The 20,569-nt window shown below is 39.5% G+C and overlaps 1 protein-coding gene across 1 annotated transcript in view; it reads right to left on the minus strand.

Annotated features, from left to right (window-relative positions):
- The window catches only part of LOC137258083 (lysosomal protective protein-like), a 29,191-nt gene extending 12,240 nt beyond the window's left edge, over positions 1-16,951 (minus strand). Inside the window, exons 1-3 of the mRNA XM_067795636.1 lie at positions 16,872-16,951; positions 3,203-3,373; positions 2,460-2,571 (exon numbers count right to left, since the gene is read on the minus strand). Of these exons, the coding sequence (XP_067651737.1) occupies positions 2,460-2,571; positions 3,203-3,363 (273 nt within the window). The 5' untranslated portion in view covers positions 3,364-3,373; positions 16,872-16,951. The remainder of the gene's footprint in view (positions 1-2,459; positions 2,572-3,202; positions 3,374-16,871) is intronic.
- Positions 16,952-20,569: the final 3,618 nt, after the last annotated feature.

Here is a 20,569-nt window from a genome sequence, read left to right on the forward strand (position 1 = left end):
CTTGGCTGGTGAGACTTAGTCCAGACTATTCGTCATTCACGATGTGACTTGAGTCCGTGACGATCCTCCTTATGTGAGTCCAGGTCTTAAGGGGACGGCAAGTGCTGATGGCGCCTTTGGCAGGTTGGGGAGAGTGCTGAAGACCCTCTCCATTGACAAGTAGACCTGTGAGTGCACTCACCCACGCTGCGCTTCATCACTCATACGAGCGTAGTCACCCGTGTAGGTGCACTCACTCAACGTAGGAGAATCTCTCTCTGAACTGTGACGGGATGATAAGGACGACTGTGACGATCTTCCTGAACAGGTGCAAACGGCTGCGTTGAGTGCAGTCACGGTTGACTCATAGAGATGTCTGCTGCGATGACCGATCGAGGTTGCTGACTAAGTCCGCATTGTGTGATGACACGGAGCTGTAACCCCCTTCCCAAAACATTAACTTATGAACTGTCACTCAAATTAATCACTAGTTATACCATCAAAAATGTGTGTTAAGCATGCAAAACAATATATGACCTGCAATAACTGCTGTTCCCGTATTCAGCCTCGGGAATCGAACGTGTGTCCACATAGATTGAGGTCAGCATTACAGCATCGCCATTTGTAAGCTATATTCCACGCAACTGGAGTATGTCAGTCTTGACACTGGAACGATAAATATATTCTGCGAGATGTACGGCAAAGTCGTGCCGTTGAGTGTGAGTTGTGGAAAGTTGTCTCTTGATGCACCACCACCAGTTTTCGATGAGGTTGGTACAGGCACCGGTGGTGGGATCTGATAATGAATACAGATAACCATTACTGAAAATGGGGGTGGGGGTGGGGTGGAGGCTGTTTGTTTTGTCCCAAGTATTGAAGGGGGGGGGGGGGGGGGGTTACCAGATTTGTACAGAAAAAATATGAAATGTTATGTATTTCACTTGAATGCTTACACCACTAACATTACATGTATGAAAATAGTATCTTCATTCACAGGAAGTTGCAGGTGACGAAATGAGATGGGGGAAGAAACAACCAAACTTCTAAACCCCCATTAAACGCTTTAACCCCCCAAAAAAAATTATACCAGCGCCCTTTTTTCAAATATTACATCGGGGAATAAATCCCAGGACCGCATTTACTGAAAAAAGAGGGTGAGTACGGGTGGAACTCTTTCTGTGCAGTCGTGGCCAATCTAGGAGCAGCAGTCGGCGTACTTGAAAATTGTAGTCTTCGTTCTCCTTCAACATGGCCTTTCCTAGCTCATGTTGCATGAAGGTGTCTGCGTTGAACGGGTGAAGACCTGTGAAGTGAAGTCACGACTGTTTCGAGATGCGTTGTCTGACGACTTGGAACGGTGACGATGGAGTTGTGACCGATCTAGGAGCAGCAGCCGACGTAGTTGAAGATTGTAGTCTTCTTTCTTCTTCAACATGACCTTGCTGCATGAAGGCGTCTGCGTCGAACGGCTGCGGTGAATGTAGTAACGTTTGACTCGTAGAGATGTCTGCTGCGATGACCAAGGCTGCTGATGAAGTCTACGTTGTCTGACTACCCGGAGTAGAAGTGTAGCTATGTAGATATGTCGTCCCTGTAGAGGCCCGATTTCGTCACCGAAAGACTTCTTCGTCAAAGAAAGCTGATTCTTCGTCAAAGAAAATTGACTTCGTTGCAGAAGTCTGGTGATCTAGACTTCTTAGGTTGTGACGGCCCCGATCCGATGAAGTACTCCTCTGTGGTTTGGGGACGACAAGCCAGACCCAAGGCAAAACCCCGGAGACACGCCTGACTGGTAACTGGAATGACTTTAGCAGTTAATGAGAAAACGGTTACCCGAAGCTAAATCATCCAATTAGACATCACTAATGAAAGTTGACGTTGCCTGTCCCTCCCACGCCTGTTAAAAGAACAAATTTATGCAACAAATTCTGAAACAGATAAATTTCTGCAAAATTCCCAGCAAATAGTGGAAGAACACAAGGGCTTACAAGTCGGAGAAACTAAGAGCGGGTCAACCGCTGACAGCCGTAATCTCCACTGTAAAAACGAATGCGTGCTATAAAAACACACAATAATCACAAATAAACAAATTGTGATACATACACATAACCCGAATACCGCATACGATATAAATATAGTTAAAGGACCGAAATAGTTGAAAAACTTATCTCCGTAGTGGAGACCCAAGGTAACTCCAGCCGTCCTCCTCAGGCGATAAGGAGAGAGTGACACGCATGATTGTTCAGCTGATCGTTTGCGCGGGAAAAGGGGAGGCTACACTTAGGTGAATGTATTGTACGTCCACTTCTTTTAGAAGGGAACTTCAAGGGACTTCAGGTATTCCACTACCTTCGCCAGGGAAAAGGAGATAAGCAATAAGCATGCGACAGGATAACGAAAAATAAATAAAATGTTAAACAGCTTATTTAACATATGGCTGATATCAACAACATTTCTTCTCATGTTTTATCAGCACTTACATTGAAAGGTCCGTTTTCTGACAGAAGTCCCATGTCTGAGCTGCAACCCGGACCGCCATTGAGCCACAGCACAACTGGGTCAGTAGCAGGGTTGTTCATAGATTCCACAAACCTGCAACAACACTGCACCATTACATATGCTGGGACCCTGGTGCATACAGATCATCATGCATAAGGGAGGGGTCCTGGCATGCTTTCAGACATAGACTCTACACTTCCATTTCAGAGTGTATACGTGGCAGATACCCCGGTGACAACACATGGCTGGCACCTAATGACAGATGCCCTGGTGATACCGAGGGTTGGCACCTCAAGGGAGGTAACCAAGTGTTATTACATGGTGGTCACCATATGGCAGATTCCCTGGTGACAGCACATGGCTTGCATCTCAGGGAAGGTAACCTAATGAGGGTACATGGTTGGCACCACAGGAGAGGTAACCTGGTGATAAAACATGAACAGCACACTGGTGACAGCACATGGATTGCACCTCAGGGGAGGTAACCCGGTAAATTGCAGTAATGTTGGAGGACTGGCACCTCATTAAGTAACTAAACACCACGTATCACAACAAACACACTGTGACACACTTACACATACTAAAGATCCATCACTTTTAAAAGATATATGTATATTTCCTGATTCACTTCAAACCAAAGAACTTCTACTCACATTAACTGATCTATACAATGGTCATAATTTAAAATTATTTTTAAAATCAAACAAAATGAAATCATACTCACCAGTAGTGCAATTTCTTTGTGCCAGATGCTTTGAGGTACCCTGAGTACTGTTTGAATGGTGGCTGCTTGCTTAAGCCAGGCATCATTTTTATTTCATCTTCTGGAACCACAGCATAACACACTGTTGCCATGGCAACCAGTGCTAGGAAGCTTGGAGCCATCTTATTAAGTCTACAATTCAGAGGGAGAAAAAGGTATACATTAAAAGAAGTGAAAATTTCCATTTCAAAGCCCTGTTGAGATGACACAAGTTGTAGGTTTGGAAACAATGACAAATAAAGATTACACTGACCATAAACATCAGAGACTAGTTGACAACTAGTTGTCAGTGTGATTAGATCTTGCTACATAAAACGTAAACGTGTAGTTCTTTGAGGAACAAGATTAACTTATTCATACTCAACTGACTCAACATGCTCAAGGAAGATTGTTGGTAGTGTCTCTTTGCTTTACACATTACTCTGACAAGTGTTGTGAAGCAGCTTTGATATGCTGAACCCCTAGCAAAATATGTTGGGAATAAAAAATGTATTTTTTTAAATTTAACAGTAATTATGATCTGAAAATCAAGACACAACAAAGCCTTGTAATTATCCATAATGTTCAGTACACAAGGGATTGTCTCCAGAACAAAGCTATGTAGCAAATGTCACATGCCACACTCATTAGTAATTAATTACAATACAGCACAATCTGATAATGAACATAAAACCTAAACAGCAGGAGGATTTAATTACTTACACATCCAAACAGGCTTTTACATGTTACAATTAACAATGTAAGTGTCAACAGATACATGCCATGTTTGCACTGTAATTAACTCACTGAACTGAAACCAGGAAAGTGAATTCTGATGAGGACTGGGGACACATTCTAACAATTACTGTCTGATAAAAGGGGTTATTTCCACTTGGCTGAGCGGAGTTATGGGAGAATGGTTGTGCAAAGTTTGTTGATCCCTTTGACAAAAAGTCGCCCCTCGCCCAGCAGGCCTGGGGGTTAGTGAACACAATTCACCATATCAGACAAGCAGACAAGGATGCAGTGTTTATCCTGCTAACATGATGAGGTGAATATGGTTCACATGTCATGATTTTTACACGTAATGAAGTAATCAAATTGAATATAGCTTAAATTGGTGAGTGTAATCGGGATACCTATAAAACTGCAACTGTCATTGCAAAATGAATGCTTCCTGATGGCTTCCGAAGGGGTTGACGACAAGATCATCATCTTCACTACGCATGAGAATCCGCGACTACTAGCAGAAGCAGAAACAATATTCTGCGGTGGAACGTTTAAAAATTGTCCATCTATCTTCTACCAACTCTACACAATCCACGCTTTTGTAGAAGACAAGATGTTTCCCCTATTGTATGGACTTCTGCCAAGAAAGTGAGAGCAGACATACAATCGGTTCTTCAACTTAATCAACATATGAGCAAATCAACTGAACCTCCGCCTTGAACCAGAAAACATTTTTACTGACTTTTGCCCAGAATGCGCTGCCCAGAATGCGCTGGAGATTCTTTCCTCCATGTGAATCGGAATGGTGTTTCTTTCATTATGGCCAATCTGTGTGGAAGAATGTTCAGAAATAACACTTGACAAACGACTACAAGAGCAAACCTTCTGTGTTCCTCCTGGTGTGACAGGCAATGGCACTGCTGCTTGTGCCTGTTCATCTTGTGAGTGATGTTTGATGGATAACTTTAGAGAAAGAACCCAATGACAACCCATTCACGTTCACAAAATATATGTATATTTGCCTGGTTTTTACTCAGAAACCAGAATCTATTTGCCTGTTTGCTTGCCAATGATCTAGCCCATAATAAATTTGATTTAGTTCATGTTTCGTGGCCAGTCTTTATCAGTAACAGCTGTTACTCCCACCACTGCCGCCTTTTATTGGACAATATAATGATTGATAATGCCTGATGACATTCCTCAATACAGACAATCGGTGGGTTTCTTATCCTAAAATTATCTTTTGATAAACCACATCTGTTACACCTTCGTAAATGTGTTGTAATGATGACATGACCTTACGATGCTAGAATATCCCTAATGTTTCATTACACTGAACTCAAGATTATTCATTTAAAAGTTTGCAGTGTTAAAGATAAAATCGATCTCATAAATGCAGAATTGAATGACTATGACATTATCTGTTTGACAGAAACTTGGCTCCATGGAGGAATTTCAGATCATTGTATTCAGATTCCAGGCTTTCAGTGTCCTTTAAGGAAAGACAGACCTACAAGGGTGGTATTTACGTTACGAACACACTCATTGCTAAACGTATGGAAACATCATATAAGATTGGTCTTGAAGCATAATCTGTAGAGCTCCGTTACAAAAGCAGAAAGTATCTACTGGGTGTGTTCTGTAGAGCAGATAGAAGCGAGCAGTACTGGAATTTGTTAGATCAATCGATTGGGGATGCATTAGATATGGATTTACGTACAATCATTGTCAGAGACTCTAATATAGATATTTTAAACAAATTAGATACTAAAATAACAAATCTTATGGCGACTCACGGTTTACATCAACTTATAGAATCACCAACCAGAATCACTCAAAACAGTAAAACAATCATTGATCTGACATTTGTTTCTCGTCTTGATCTGGTAAAAGATTCTAATGTTTTGCAACCTTTCTGCAGTGACCATTGTCCAGTATCCGTAATACTAAAGGAATGTATGAAATCAACAAGCACATATCAGAAAAAAGTTTATGACTGCAATCAGTTAAATAGAGATAATAATGTTTGCACATAGAAAATACTGACTGGGAAAACGTACTATCATCACCGGATATAAATATGAATACAAATTCGTTCGTCAAAACTCTGTCACATACACGTGATTCTCATATACCAAATACAACTGTTACGTTGAGAAGTAAAGATACCCCGTAGATGAATCATTCGGAAACGGAATAGACAACATAAAATCGCGAAGCTAAAAATCGTTAAGTCGATTGTGCTACTTTTAGACCATTTCGAAACCAAGTTACTTCTGCAGTTCGAAAAGCCAAGAAGGGTTACTCGTATATTGCAAAATTTGATATTGAAATAAATAACAACCATAGCACCAAACTATGGTGGCGATTAGTTAAAAACTATATGAACAAGAAATCTGAAAATACATCTTTCCCCTATTCATTATTATAATGATGTTTGCCATGATCCAGCGTCAATAGCAGATGTCATGAATAATTACTTTATTGAGCATGCAACAGTAGCTGACCCTAATAAAGATCTTCCAAACATGAATCTGAATAATAACAGTGCATGTTTGACTGATTTACATCTCACTCAACAGGATGTTCAAGAAGTGTTATCATCGTTAAACATTAATAAAGCGACAGGACCGGCTGGGACAGGAAATCGTATTTTTTGTGGTATCGTCTCTACCATTAACTCATCTTTTTAACAAGTCACTTCAAACATCATTCTTCCCAGACACATGGAAAGAATCATTTGTCATACCTGTATATACTACCGACAGAAAATAAGGGAACCAAGAAATTGGTTTCTTTCATTATGGCCAATCTGTGTGGAAGAATGTTCAGAAATAACACTTGACAAACGACTACAAGAGCAAACCTTCTGTGTTCCTCCTGGTGTGACAGGCAATGGCACTGCTGCTTGTGCCTGTTCATCTTGTGAGTGATGTTTGATGGATAACTTTAGAGAAAGAACCCAATGACAACCCATTCACGTTCACAAAATATATGTATATTTGCCTGGTTTTTACTCAGAAACCAGAATCTATTTGCCTGTTTGCTTGCCAATGATCTAGCCCATAATAAATTTGATTTAGTTCATGTTTCGTGGCCAGTCTTTATCAGTAACAGCTGTTACTCCCACCACTGCCGCCTTTTATTGGACAATATAATGATTGATAATGCCTGATGACATTCCTCAATACAGACAATCGGTGGGTTTCTTATCCTAAAATTATCTTTTGATAAACCACATCTGTTACACCTTCGTAAATGTGTTGTAATGATGACATGACCTTACGATGCTAGAATATCCCTAATGTTTCATTACACTGAACTCAAGATTATTCATTTAAAAGTTTGCAGTGTTAAAGATAAAATCGATCTCATAAATGCAGAATTGAATGACTATGACATTATCTGTTTGACAGAAACTTGGCTCCATGGAGGAATTTCAGATCATTGTATTCAGATTCCAGGCTTTCAGTGTCCTTTAAGGAAAGACAGACCTACAAGGGTGGTATTTACGTTACGAACACACTCATTGCTAAACGTATGGAAACATCATATAAGATTGGTCTTGAAGCATAATCTGTAGAGCTCCGTTACAAAAGCAGAAAGTATCTACTGGGTGTGTTCTGTAGAGCAGATAGAAGCGAGCAGTACTGGAATTTGTTAGATCAATCGATTGGGGATGCATTAGATATGGATTTACGTACAATCATTGTCAGAGACTCTAATATAGATATTTTAAACAAATTAGATACTAAAATAACAAATCTTATGGCGACTCACGGTTTACATCAACTTATAGAATCACCAACCAGAATCACTCAAAACAGTAAAACAATCATTGATCTGACATTTGTTTCTCGTCTTGATCTGGTAAAAGATTCTAATGTTTTGCAACCTTTCTGCAGTGACCATTGTCCAGTATCCGTAATACTAAAGGAATGTATGAAATCAACAAGCACATATCAGAAAAAAGTTTATGACTGCAATCAGTTAAATAGAGATAATAATGTTTGCACATAGAAAATACTGACTGGGAAAACGTACTATCATCACCGGATATAAATATGAATACAAATTCGTTCGTCAAAACTCTGTCACATACACGTGATTCTCATATACCAAATACAACTGTTACGTTGAGAAGTAAAGATACCCCGTAGATGAATCATTCGGAAACGGAATAGACAACATAAAATCGCGAAGCTAAAAATCGTTAAGTCGATTGTGCTACTTTTAGACCATTTCGAAACCAAGTTACTTCTGCAGTTCGAAAAGCCAAGAAGGGTTACTCGTATATTGCAAAATTTGATATTGAAATAAATAACAACCATAGCACCAAACTATGGTGGCGATTAGTTAAAAACTATATGAACAAGAAATCTGAAAATACATCTTTCCCCTATTCATTATTATAATGATGTTTGCCATGATCCAGCGTCAATAGCAGATGTCATGAATAATTACTTTATTGAGCATGCAACAGTAGCTGACCCTAATAAAGATCTTCCAAACATGAATCTGAATAATAACAGTGCATGTTTGACTGATTTACATCTCACTCAACAGGATGTTCAAGAAGTGTTATCATCGTTAAACATTAATAAAGCGACAGGACCGGCTGGGACAGGAAATCGTATTTTTTGTGGTATCGTCTCTACCATTAACTCATCTTTTTAACAAGTCACTTCAAACATCATTCTTCCCAGACACATGGAAAGAATCATTTGTCATACCTGTATATACTACCGACAGAAAATAAGGGAACCAAGAAATTGGTTTCTTTCATTATGGCCAATCTGTGTGGAAGAATGTTCAGAAATAACACTTGACAAACGACTACAAGAGCAAACCTTCTGTGTTCCTCCTGGTGTGACAGGCAATGGCACTGCTGCTTGTGCCTGTTCATCTTGTGAGTGATGTTTGATGGATAACTTTAGAGAAAGAACCCAATGACAACCCATTCACGTTCACAAAATATATGTATATTTGCCTGGTTTTTACTCAGAAACCAGAATCTATTTGCCTGTTTGCTTGCCAATGATCTAGCCCATAATAAATTTGATTTAGTTCATGTTTCGTGGCCAGTCTTTATCAGTAACAGCTGTTACTCCCACCACTGCCGCCTTTTATTGGACAATATAATGATTGATAATGCCTGATGACATTCCTCAATACAGACAATCGGTGGGTTTCTTATCCTAAAATTATCTTTTGATAAACCACATCTGTTACACCTTCGTAAATGTGTTGTAATGATGACATGACCTTACGATGCTAGAATATCCCTAATGTTTCATTACACTGAACTCAAGATTATTCATTTAAAAGTTTGCAGTGTTAAAGATAAAATCGATCTCATAAATGCAGAATTGAATGACTATGACATTATCTGTTTGACAGAAACTTGGCTCCATGGAGGAATTTCAGATCATTGTATTCAGATTCCAGGCTTTCAGTGTCCTTTAAGGAAAGACAGACCTACAAGGGTGGTATTTACGTTACGAACACACTCATTGCTAAACGTATGGAAACATCATATAAGATTGGTCTTGAAGCATAATCTGTAGAGCTCCGTTACAAAAGCAGAAAGTATCTACTGGGTGTGTTCTGTAGAGCAGATAGAAGCGAGCAGTACTGGAATTTGTTAGATCAATCGATTGGGGATGCATTAGATATGGATTTACGTACAATCATTGTCAGAGACTCTAATATAGATATTTTAAACAAATTAGATACTAAAATAACAAATCTTATGGCGACTCACGGTTTACATCAACTTATAGAATCACCAACCAGAATCACTCAAAACAGTAAAACAATCATTGATCTGACATTTGTTTCTCGTCTTGATCTGGTAAAAGATTCTAATGTTTTGCAACCTTTCTGCAGTGACCATTGTCCAGTATCCGTAATACTAAAGGAATGTATGAAATCAACAAGCACATATCAGAAAAAAGTTTATGACTGCAATCAGTTAAATAGAGATAATAATGTTTGCACATAGAAAATACTGACTGGGAAAACGTACTATCATCACCGGATATAAATATGAATACAAATTCGTTCGTCAAAACTCTGTCACATACACGTGATTCTCATATACCAAATACAACTGTTACGTTGAGAAGTAAAGATACCCCGTAGATGAATCATTCGGAAACGGAATAGACAACATAAAATCGCGAAGCTAAAAATCGTTAAGTCGATTGTGCTACTTTTAGACCATTTCGAAACCAAGTTACTTCTGCAGTTCGAAAAGCCAAGAAGGGTTACTCGTATATTGCAAAATTTGATATTGAAATAAATAACAACCATAGCACCAAACTATGGTGGCGATTAGTTAAAAACTATATGAACAAGAAATCTGAAAATACATCTTTCCCCTATTCATTATTATAATGATGTTTGCCATGATCCAGCGTCAATAGCAGATGTCATGAATAATTACTTTATTGAGCATGCAACAGTAGCTGACCCTAATAAAGATCTTCCAAACATGAATCTGAATAATAACAGTGCATGTTTGACTGATTTACATCTCACTCAACAGGATGTTCAAGAAGTGTTATCATCGTTAAACATTAATAAAGCGACAGGACCGGCTGGGACAGGAAATCGTATTTTTTGTGGTATCGTCTCTACCATTAACTCATCTTTTTAACAAGTCACTTCAAACATCATTCTTCCCAGACACATGGAAAGAATCATTTGTCATACCTGTATATACTACCGACAGAAAATAAGGGAACCAAGAAATTGGTTTCTTTCATTATGGCCAATCTGTGTGGAAGAATGTTCAGAAATAACACTTGACAAACGACTACAAGAGCAAACCTTCTGTGTTCCTCCTGGTGTGACAGGCAATGGCACTGCTGCTTGTGCCTGTTCATCTTGTGAGTGATGTTTGATGGATAACTTTAGAGAAAGAACCCAATGACAACCCATTCACGTTCACAAAATATATGTATATTTGCCTGGTTTTTACTCAGAAACCAGAATCTATTTGCCTGTTTGCTTGCCAATGATCTAGCCCATAATAAATTTGATTTAGTTCATGTTTCGTGGCCAGTCTTTATCAGTAACAGCTGTTACTCCCACCACTGCCGCCTTTTATTGGACAATATAATGATTGATAATGCCTGATGACATTCCTCAATACAGACAATCGGTGGGTTTCTTATCCTAAAATTATCTTTTGATAAACCACATCTGTTACACCTTCGTAAATGTGTTGTAATGATGACATGACCTTACGATGCTAGAATATCCCTAATGTTTCATTACACTGAACTCAAGATTATTCATTTAAAAGTTTGCAGTGTTAAAGATAAAATCGATCTCATAAATGCAGAATTGAATGACTATGACATTATCTGTTTGACAGAAACTTGGCTCCATGGAGGAATTTCAGATCATTGTATTCAGATTCCAGGCTTTCAGTGTCCTTTAAGGAAAGACAGACCTACAAGGGTGGTATTTACGTTACGAACACACTCATTGCTAAACGTATGGAAACATCATATAAGATTGGTCTTGAAGCATAATCTGTAGAGCTCCGTTACAAAAGCAGAAAGTATCTACTGGGTGTGTTCTGTAGAGCAGATAGAAGCGAGCAGTACTGGAATTTGTTAGATCAATCGATTGGGGATGCATTAGATATGGATTTACGTACAATCATTGTCAGAGACTCTAATATAGATATTTTAAACAAATTAGATACTAAAATAACAAATCTTATGGCGACTCACGGTTTACATCAACTTATAGAATCACCAACCAGAATCACTCAAAACAGTAAAACAATCATTGATCTGACATTTGTTTCTCGTCTTGATCTGGTAAAAGATTCTAATGTTTTGCAACCTTTCTGCAGTGACCATTGTCCAGTATCCGTAATACTAAAGGAATGTATGAAATCAACAAGCACATATCAGAAAAAAGTTTATGACTGCAATCAGTTAAATAGAGATAATAATGTTTGCACATAGAAAATACTGACTGGGAAAACGTACTATCATCACCGGATATAAATATGAATACAAATTCGTTCGTCAAAACTCTGTCACATACACGTGATTCTCATATACCAAATACAACTGTTACGTTGAGAAGTAAAGATACCCCGTAGATGAATCATTCGGAAACGGAATAGACAACATAAAATCGCGAAGCTAAAAATCGTTAAGTCGATTGTGCTACTTTTAGACCATTTCGAAACCAAGTTACTTCTGCAGTTCGAAAAGCCAAGAAGGGTTACTCGTATATTGCAAAATTTGATATTGAAATAAATAACAACCATAGCACCAAACTATGGTGGCGATTAGTTAAAAACTATATGAACAAGAAATCTGAAAATACATCTTTCCCCTATTCATTATTATAATGATGTTTGCCATGATCCAGCGTCAATAGCAGATGTCATGAATAATTACTTTATTGAGCATGCAACAGTAGCTGACCCTAATAAAGATCTTCCAAACATGAATCTGAATAATAACAGTGCATGTTTGACTGATTTACATCTCACTCAACAGGATGTTCAAGAAGTGTTATCATCGTTAAACATTAATAAAGCGACAGGACCGGCTGGGATAGGAAATCGTATTTTTTGTGGTATCGTCTCTACCATCAACTCATCTTTTTAACAAGTCACTTCAAACATCATTCTTCCCAGACACATGGAAAGAATCATTTGTCATACCTGTATATACTACCGACAGAAAATAAGGGAACCAAGAAATTGAATGTAGATGACTTTGACTGTGACAGGGTCCGTTATCGTGGCGTATCTCCCAAACGCAACATGACAATGGAATTGCGCATAATGCATGCCCAGCATGTGCTACACGTGCATACAGAAGTTAAGTCCTGTAAATGTACTGGAGAAGTCGCAATCACTAATGCAACAGAGATTGACACTTACTGACAGAAATGCCTCCGAGGCAGTATCTCGGTGAAGCAACAAATTGGAGAATTGTGGGGATGATAGGGGGGGGGGGGGGGGGGGGGGGACATCATTATGTGAAGTTGCCCGGCAGATGGGTAAATCAAAAAGTGTAATTTCAGGCCTGTGGGATAAGTACCGTCCAACGGGTGGGGTTGCAACGAGACCTGGGCGTGGTAGACCAAAATCTACGACACCACGACAGGATCGTCTCATTACGTTAATTGCTCTACGCGACAGGTTTAAATCGGCCCCTGCCATCAATAGAGAATTCCGCACACTCACTAGAAGACGCATTTCAACCTCAACCGTTAAAAACCGACTCTATCAAGCTCGTCTGAAAGCAAGACGGCCTTTTAAGGGCGTCACCCTTTCAGGTCACCATAAGCGCCAAAGATTGGCATGGGCTAGGCAGCATCAGGGACGGGCTATGCGCCACTGGCGTTACACCATGTTCTCTGATGAGTCAAGGTTTTGCCTACGATTCACAGATGGCAGAAAACGTTGTTGGCGTCGGAGCGGGGAGCGATATGCCAGGGCAGCAATTCTTGACCATGATCGATATGGAGGTGTTAGTGTCATGGTGTGGGGTGGGATTACACATGACAGACGATCAGATTTGGTCATCATTAACGGAGCCATGACTGGTCAGCGATACGTTGACCAAATATTGCGCCCTGTTGTGGCTCCATTGGCTAGAGTTATCGGCCGAAATTTTGTATTCCAAGATGATAATGCCAGACCACATCGGGCCCGAATTGTCTCCGCTTATCTCCGACAAGAAGGTATCCAGACATTGGACTGGCCCTCTAAGTCCCTAGACCTGTCCCCAATTGAACATCTCTGGGACGTTCTTGGTCGACGGGTGTACGCCAGGGACCCAGGACCCGCCATCCTGGCCCAGCTTGGTGCAGCTCTCCAAGAGGAATGGCGGCCAATACCACGGGCAACCATCCGGAAATTGATTAACAGCATGCCATCAAGGTGCCGTGAATGTGTTGCCCAACATGGTGGACACACCAGATATTGAACTTGACGCCTAAAATTGATTTAGTGGATATTTAAATCAGTTTCAAATTCGCTATTATTTCATTAGTTCCCTTATTTCTTGTCGGTAGTATATAAGAAAGGTAATATTAACGACCGTTGTAATTACAGACGGTTACTTTGACATCTTGATTATCGAAAGTCTTTGGAAAATGTGTATTTAAATATGTCTTTAATTTCATGAGAGATAATAACAACTTTCATAATATACGTCTCTTCGCAGATGACATGTCACTCTACGTGAAAAGTGACGATCCTTAAACAAGTGCGTTTACCCTAAACTCAAATCTAGACTCTGTATCCCAATGGGCAGAAATCTGGCAAGTTAAATTTAATCCAAACAAAACTTAAACCATCCAATTCTCACGTGAAACTGAACATTCTGTAACACCTCCCCTCATCATGAATGGTACGGTCATAAAAGAAGTTCAGACTCATATACACTTAGGTATTACCTTTCAGGATAACTTACTTTGGCACTCCCACATCAATGAAATGATCAGCAAAATTAGCCCCATGATTAATTGTTTTCGTAGTTCTAAATATAGGCAGTCCCGCAAAACATTGGAAACAATGTACAATTCCTTTATTCTACCACTATTTGATTATTGTTGTCATCTCTTGGACAATTGGACAAATGAGCTATCATTGTCACTAGAACACCTTCACTTAGATGTCATACGCACACTATGCGGCGCAGTCAGAGGCACGAGCCATGATAAGTTGTATAATGAGACAAATCAAACCTCCTTAGCGAAAAGAAGAGAAAGATGCAAATTAACATTGTTTTATAAAATGGTAAACCACATGGTTCCTGATTATTTTTGTGATCTTGTTCCAGGGATTGCATCTGACAATAATAATTATAATCTTAGAAATAATGAAAATTACCAAACTATCAGATGCAGATCTACAAAATACGCCAATTCGTTTCTACCCGATGCAGTCCGACTGTGGAATAATCTACCTACTAATGCGACTAGTGCTTCTTCTGTTGGACAGTTTAAGAATCAAATCACATCCCACGCAAATACTGATATTAAGTTTGATCTAGACTATGGTAGTCGATTCTGTCAAACAATACACAGTCGCCTTAGGCTGGGATGCAGTGACTTAAACAGTGTCAAATACACCCGTTTCATTTCTGATAATGCTTCTAGCTCCTGCTCACATGTTTCTGGGGATGCTTTCCATTATTTCTTCACGTGTCCTAAATATTACAGTATACGATATGAATCATATTTCTATAAGAAAGGTTTCACACTGTGGGACGTGCTGAATGGCAATAATTCAGTTTCATATAAGACAAATATGGATATTCTACACTCAGTTCATCATTGCATCAAAACGATTTGATTCTTAAAAATTTTAGTAGGTAATAACTTCCGTGTATCAACTGGCCACGAAACAAATATGAACAAATATTAGTCAAGCTACTATGTTTACTTGTTAATGTCACTTAAAGCTTATAATACCAATGCAATCTGTTTTTATTTTGATGACTGATTTTGTTTATTGTACGAAACATTCCGACTCATCTAATACAACATCATGTTAATGTATAGTAATATCATGTAAAATTTCCTCGTACAAATGTGAACAAAGTATGGAAGCGGCATTAATATAAGCCATACAGGCTTGTTTGCCAATCCATTTCCAAGTGAATAAATTATGTGTAAACCAATGACAAGATTTTGGGTGGAAGCAAACCATGGGCGATGTTTGTGGAACCATTATAACACAGTGGGGCCACGCACCACCAACCACGTGGAAAGCTGGCACTGAAAACTTAGCCTTTAAATAGCCGACTCACGTCCCAACATTCTAAAATTCATAGACTTTATAAAAAATGAGGAGGCATACACGGAGACCAGCACACTGCAGCTTTGAGGTGGTGGTTCCAAACCTAGCGGAGATGGATAATGCCTTGCCTGTGTACAAGCGTCAACATGTCAGCGGAGACAAATGTGTTATGGAATATCTCGATGCAGTACAAATAGGGTAATAGTGATCTAGAATTAATGTACAAATATATTGTATGCAATACAATAATTGCATGTGACTATTTATAACTGCTATGCAATATGAAAAATGAATGAACCAATGTGCAGTAAATGTGTGCAGTAAATGGATACAGTTATACAAAAAGTGGTCATGAAGTGTGTAAATTAATTGTGTAACTGTGAAAGTGCTCTGCAATATATGCAATATGAAAAATGAAATAACTGTATGCATTCATAAATGAAAAAGTATGAAGAATGAGATTGTTTTCATCATTCAGTATTGGGTAACGAAATATCCTGTGACCGGCTTGGTTGACCAAATATTACAGACCGAAAGTGCAACAAAATAAGAAGTTCACCTTGTGTTCTCAGAGGTTATCCCGCTCCACTGATCCAGACCCTTTAAACAACAGGTGCCGGACAAGTGGGAGGACCTCGATTAAAATATTGAGTCTGGTGATTGATAGGTCATAAGCTTCCTCCAGTTACTTTTACATTCATTTTTAAAGAAATGGAAGGGCACACTAAATTACACTGTACAGAATTTATCAAGGGAGGACACCGTTTATCATTGTTCGCTGTTAAAGGTGGACACACATTAATATATACTTCCTGTTTCCATATACATATCTAGTGTTCTACATAATGATATTACCAAAACGAACTTGATGACAAAAAACATTGGCACCACAATGTTTACGCAATCTCCTCCCAATATAAAGACTCATGATCTGGGTCCAGTCTACCGGACTATCTGCTGAAAGCATGCGCTTCTAATATGTCTAAGGTATTGATAACATAAACATATTCATGTTTTAACGTAGCCACGAAACTGAACGTGATTCATCATGTTATACAATGACGATCGACATTGTAAGATCTAATGCAGTGCTACTGAGTGTTCACCGATTGCCAGTAGATAACCTACCTCTTGTGAGTAGACGGGCCAGAGAATTCTTACAGTACTACTTTCTAGATAACGTCCTGAGTGCTGCTTAACTAGCCTATCAATCCAATCACGTGCACGGAGTCACATGACAAAATCACTTGCCGGTGTAACATTGACATAATGAAAAAAAAATATTGTGTATCGGCCGGGACTCAAACTTTCAATAAACCTTGTCAGTTTTGTTTTCAGGAAGAGTCAAACACTTCTTTTCAATGAATACATAGTCTTTTATTCATGGGTATAAATGTAATTCAGCACAATGCTCCTTTTCACTAAGCAGATCCCTCTCAAGTTTAAGGTTTATGTGCATGGACCAGTGTTAGGGCAATATAAGTATGACCTATGGCTTCAGTGGTAGTCACTGTTATGTAGACATAGTGATGGCTTAATTATTTGGTAATCTGAATAACTCGATGGTCACTAAGATAATAATTTGTGTCTGTGTTCGAAAGGTGCAGTCTATTTATAGCATCAGTTATTATAATTATGTAAGCACAAGGGGACCTTCGGGCTGAATTATGTGCCCGTATTATGAGACTGACCTGTAGACTGCCAAAATCAGAATGACCCAAATTGGATCGCATCGTATTTATAGGTGCGAGAAAATGGTCACATGCCAGTTCTAGACCAATCAAATTACGAGAAATTACGTCCCGTTACGTCCTTATTCTTTTGAGGGATCTACTTTCACAACATGAAACCACTGAAATAAAGGGGAAGACGCTTTATATCAGAAGGTAATCTGGTAGGAAAACAACTATTATAATCTGACAGTGGCACTGGAAGTTATATTGATAAAAAAAATGTTCATACATAATAATGCTGAACATCGCGTATGAATACAACAGTGGGAATCACATAGTTCCCATTGTCAGGATTAACATCGACTTTGCAACATGACCTGACATTATCATCAAATACAATACTGCGTTGTTCTCTTCGAAATTCACAAGATTATGTAAACTTTATAATGCAAAACACGAATCTGAGTCAAAAGTAGCGGCAACCCTATTGCAACATAAAGTGGCTGTTAAAATGGCGGGCGTCACCGAAACAAGTAGCTCGGCCCAGATCACAAATTCACCAAAGAATGGTTAATTAACAAGTGTTAACAAGATTAATCCATATCTGATAGTCAGTTATCGTAACTGGACGCTTAGAACGAGGAAACATAAAAAATGTGCGGTCAATTCAAAAGCTCTTTAAAATGTAAACAAGATCGTTCTGACAGGCAACGTTGTTGACATTGACTCTTACAATGCACAACTGTGTTCTAAACTAATAATAGCGTAATGTGATGGTAATAGATTATGATATTTTAGGGATGGCAATACATTGTAATGCTCTAAACAACATGCTGCGATCTTTTGCAATTTAACTGGAATTGTGAAGCACAAGATTCAACACCAGGACTTGGACCCCGACTTTTTATCTGAGAGTAATGCTGCCTACCCTCTCAACCCAGCAGTGATGGTACCTGCGCCAGCTTGGAATACACCTCTACCAAGTTCCACGCAGGAAATGGTCCTTATTTGGGCATCCACCCAAGGAAGTGCAGAGGAAGAATGGGAAGAGGGATGGGAGACCCCGAAGGCTGCTAACAAGGTAGTACCTCCTGAATCAATTGAAATCTCAGATGACGTCCCGTCAATCATCACTGAGGGCAACATCAGCATCGCGCAGAAGGAGGAGACACCAACCATGGAATATGATCCCTTAAGCAGCCAATGTGATACGTCAACTGATCTGGAACTGAAAAATATCACTCTTCAGAATGGCAGCGCCACATCTTTGGTCTTTACCTCTGGAGGTGGATTTGTTTATGAGGCTTCCATTAGTGAAGAGGCAATCACAGATACAAGGTCTTCCGACCATCTCATGAGAAGGGTGGGGGCTCTCGGTAGAGCAGAGCACGCCAGACGACCTAGTGGACAGGACAAGCAATTGGAGGGTGGACAGTTGGAAACCACCAAAAGATCCACTTTGACATCGCTTCTGGCAATCAAGAAGAGCCTTATCACCAACATCACCCACTGGACCTCTCCATTCTCATCAACAGAAATGTCACCAAAGTCTTGGGCGACGAGAAGCCCAGAGAGGCATCAAAAGAGATCCCGGCATACCAGTAGGTCCCCACGGAAGGTTTCTGCCAAGTTTCTGAGAAGAGCTGAGGGTACAAACCACCAACGACCTATCTCCCCCAGAAGGCAAAAGGAAGAAGAAACAGCAAGAGAAGCTAGGAAGATTCTGTCCATTGGCTGCATGCCGCTGTTGCCACCAGCATGAGACTGGACAAACCACTTCATCCATCTCTCCCCTGGCAGCAGAAACATCACTTGAGACCCTCAGCCCAGACCAGAGACTCCTTGGGCGAGTTCCAAGGATCGACAGGGGTCTACTCCACGACAGGTGGAATATGATTGTGCTCCCTGGGACAGCTATCCACTCTGAGGATCGTTCATCATCTAGGAAATTTACAATTATCGGACGTTGCTGGTCATCTCCCAGGAAAGGATCAGTGGTCACAGAGTGATCCTGATGTATCAAGCAGTCCAACGTCACAGGACCACCGACACGGACGGGATCGTTTGCTCTATTGAGGCAGGGAGGATTGGTCTGTATCTGGAGGTTTACTAATAGGTCAGGGGACCTGACCTTTGGAGAGGGGGGTGATGCGATGGCCATCATGAAGATTGAGAAATTATTCCTCCAGTTAAATTGCAAAATTCGTAAGTTATAAAAGCTATTAAATGATTAGGCATTACGAGATATCTTTCTATGTATTTCCCATTTGTGGTTTTTATAGTTAATGGCAGTGCAGAAATTATTACCATAATTATCATGTAATTAGTTTTGCGAGTATATACCAGTATTATTGGCAACCTCGTTTTCACGTAATTCAGTATTATGAAATCTCTTTTTAGTAAGAAATCTGGTGTTGAATCTTGTGCTTCACAATTCCAGTTAAATTGCAAAAGCTCGTAGCATGTTGTTTAGAGCATTACAATGTATTGCCATTCCTAAAATATCATAATCTATTGCCATCACATTACGCTATTATTGGTTTAGAACACAGTTGTGCATTGTAAGAGTCAATGTCAAGAACGATCTTGTTTACATTTTAAAGAGCTTTCGAATTGACCGCACTTTTTTAAATATTTCCTCGTTACGAAAACTGACTATCAGATATGGATTAATCTTACCTTGACTTTCAACAAATTGTGACATAATCCCCGCGACACCTGCTAATTAACCATTCTTTGGTGAATTTGTGATCTGGGCCGAGCTACGTGTTTCGGTGACGTCCGCCATTTTAACAGCCAGTTTATGTTGCAATGGGGTTACCGCTACCTTTGACTCAGATTCGTGTTTTGCATTATAAAGTTTACATAATCTTGTGAATTTCGAAGAAAACAACCCAGAATTGTATTTGATGTTGATGCCAGGTGATGTTGATGCAAAGCCGATGTTAATCCTGACAATGGAAACTATGTGATTCCCACTGTTGTATTCATACGCGATGATCAGCATCAATACACTTTGAAATGTAATTCCCCACATAAACAGTTGTTCAAACGCTTTCATGTGATGTTTGGTTGTCAAGACTGTGCTACTTACATGGTCATGTCTACAGCACTGTGCTTTTCACACAGGCATGTCCAGAGCACTCTGTACTT

Source organism: Haliotis asinina, chromosome 12 (genome assembly GCF_037392515.1).
Source record: "Haliotis asinina isolate JCU_RB_2024 chromosome 12, JCU_Hal_asi_v2, whole genome shotgun sequence".
NCBI lineage: Eukaryota > Metazoa > Mollusca > Gastropoda > Lepetellida > Haliotidae > Haliotis > Haliotis asinina.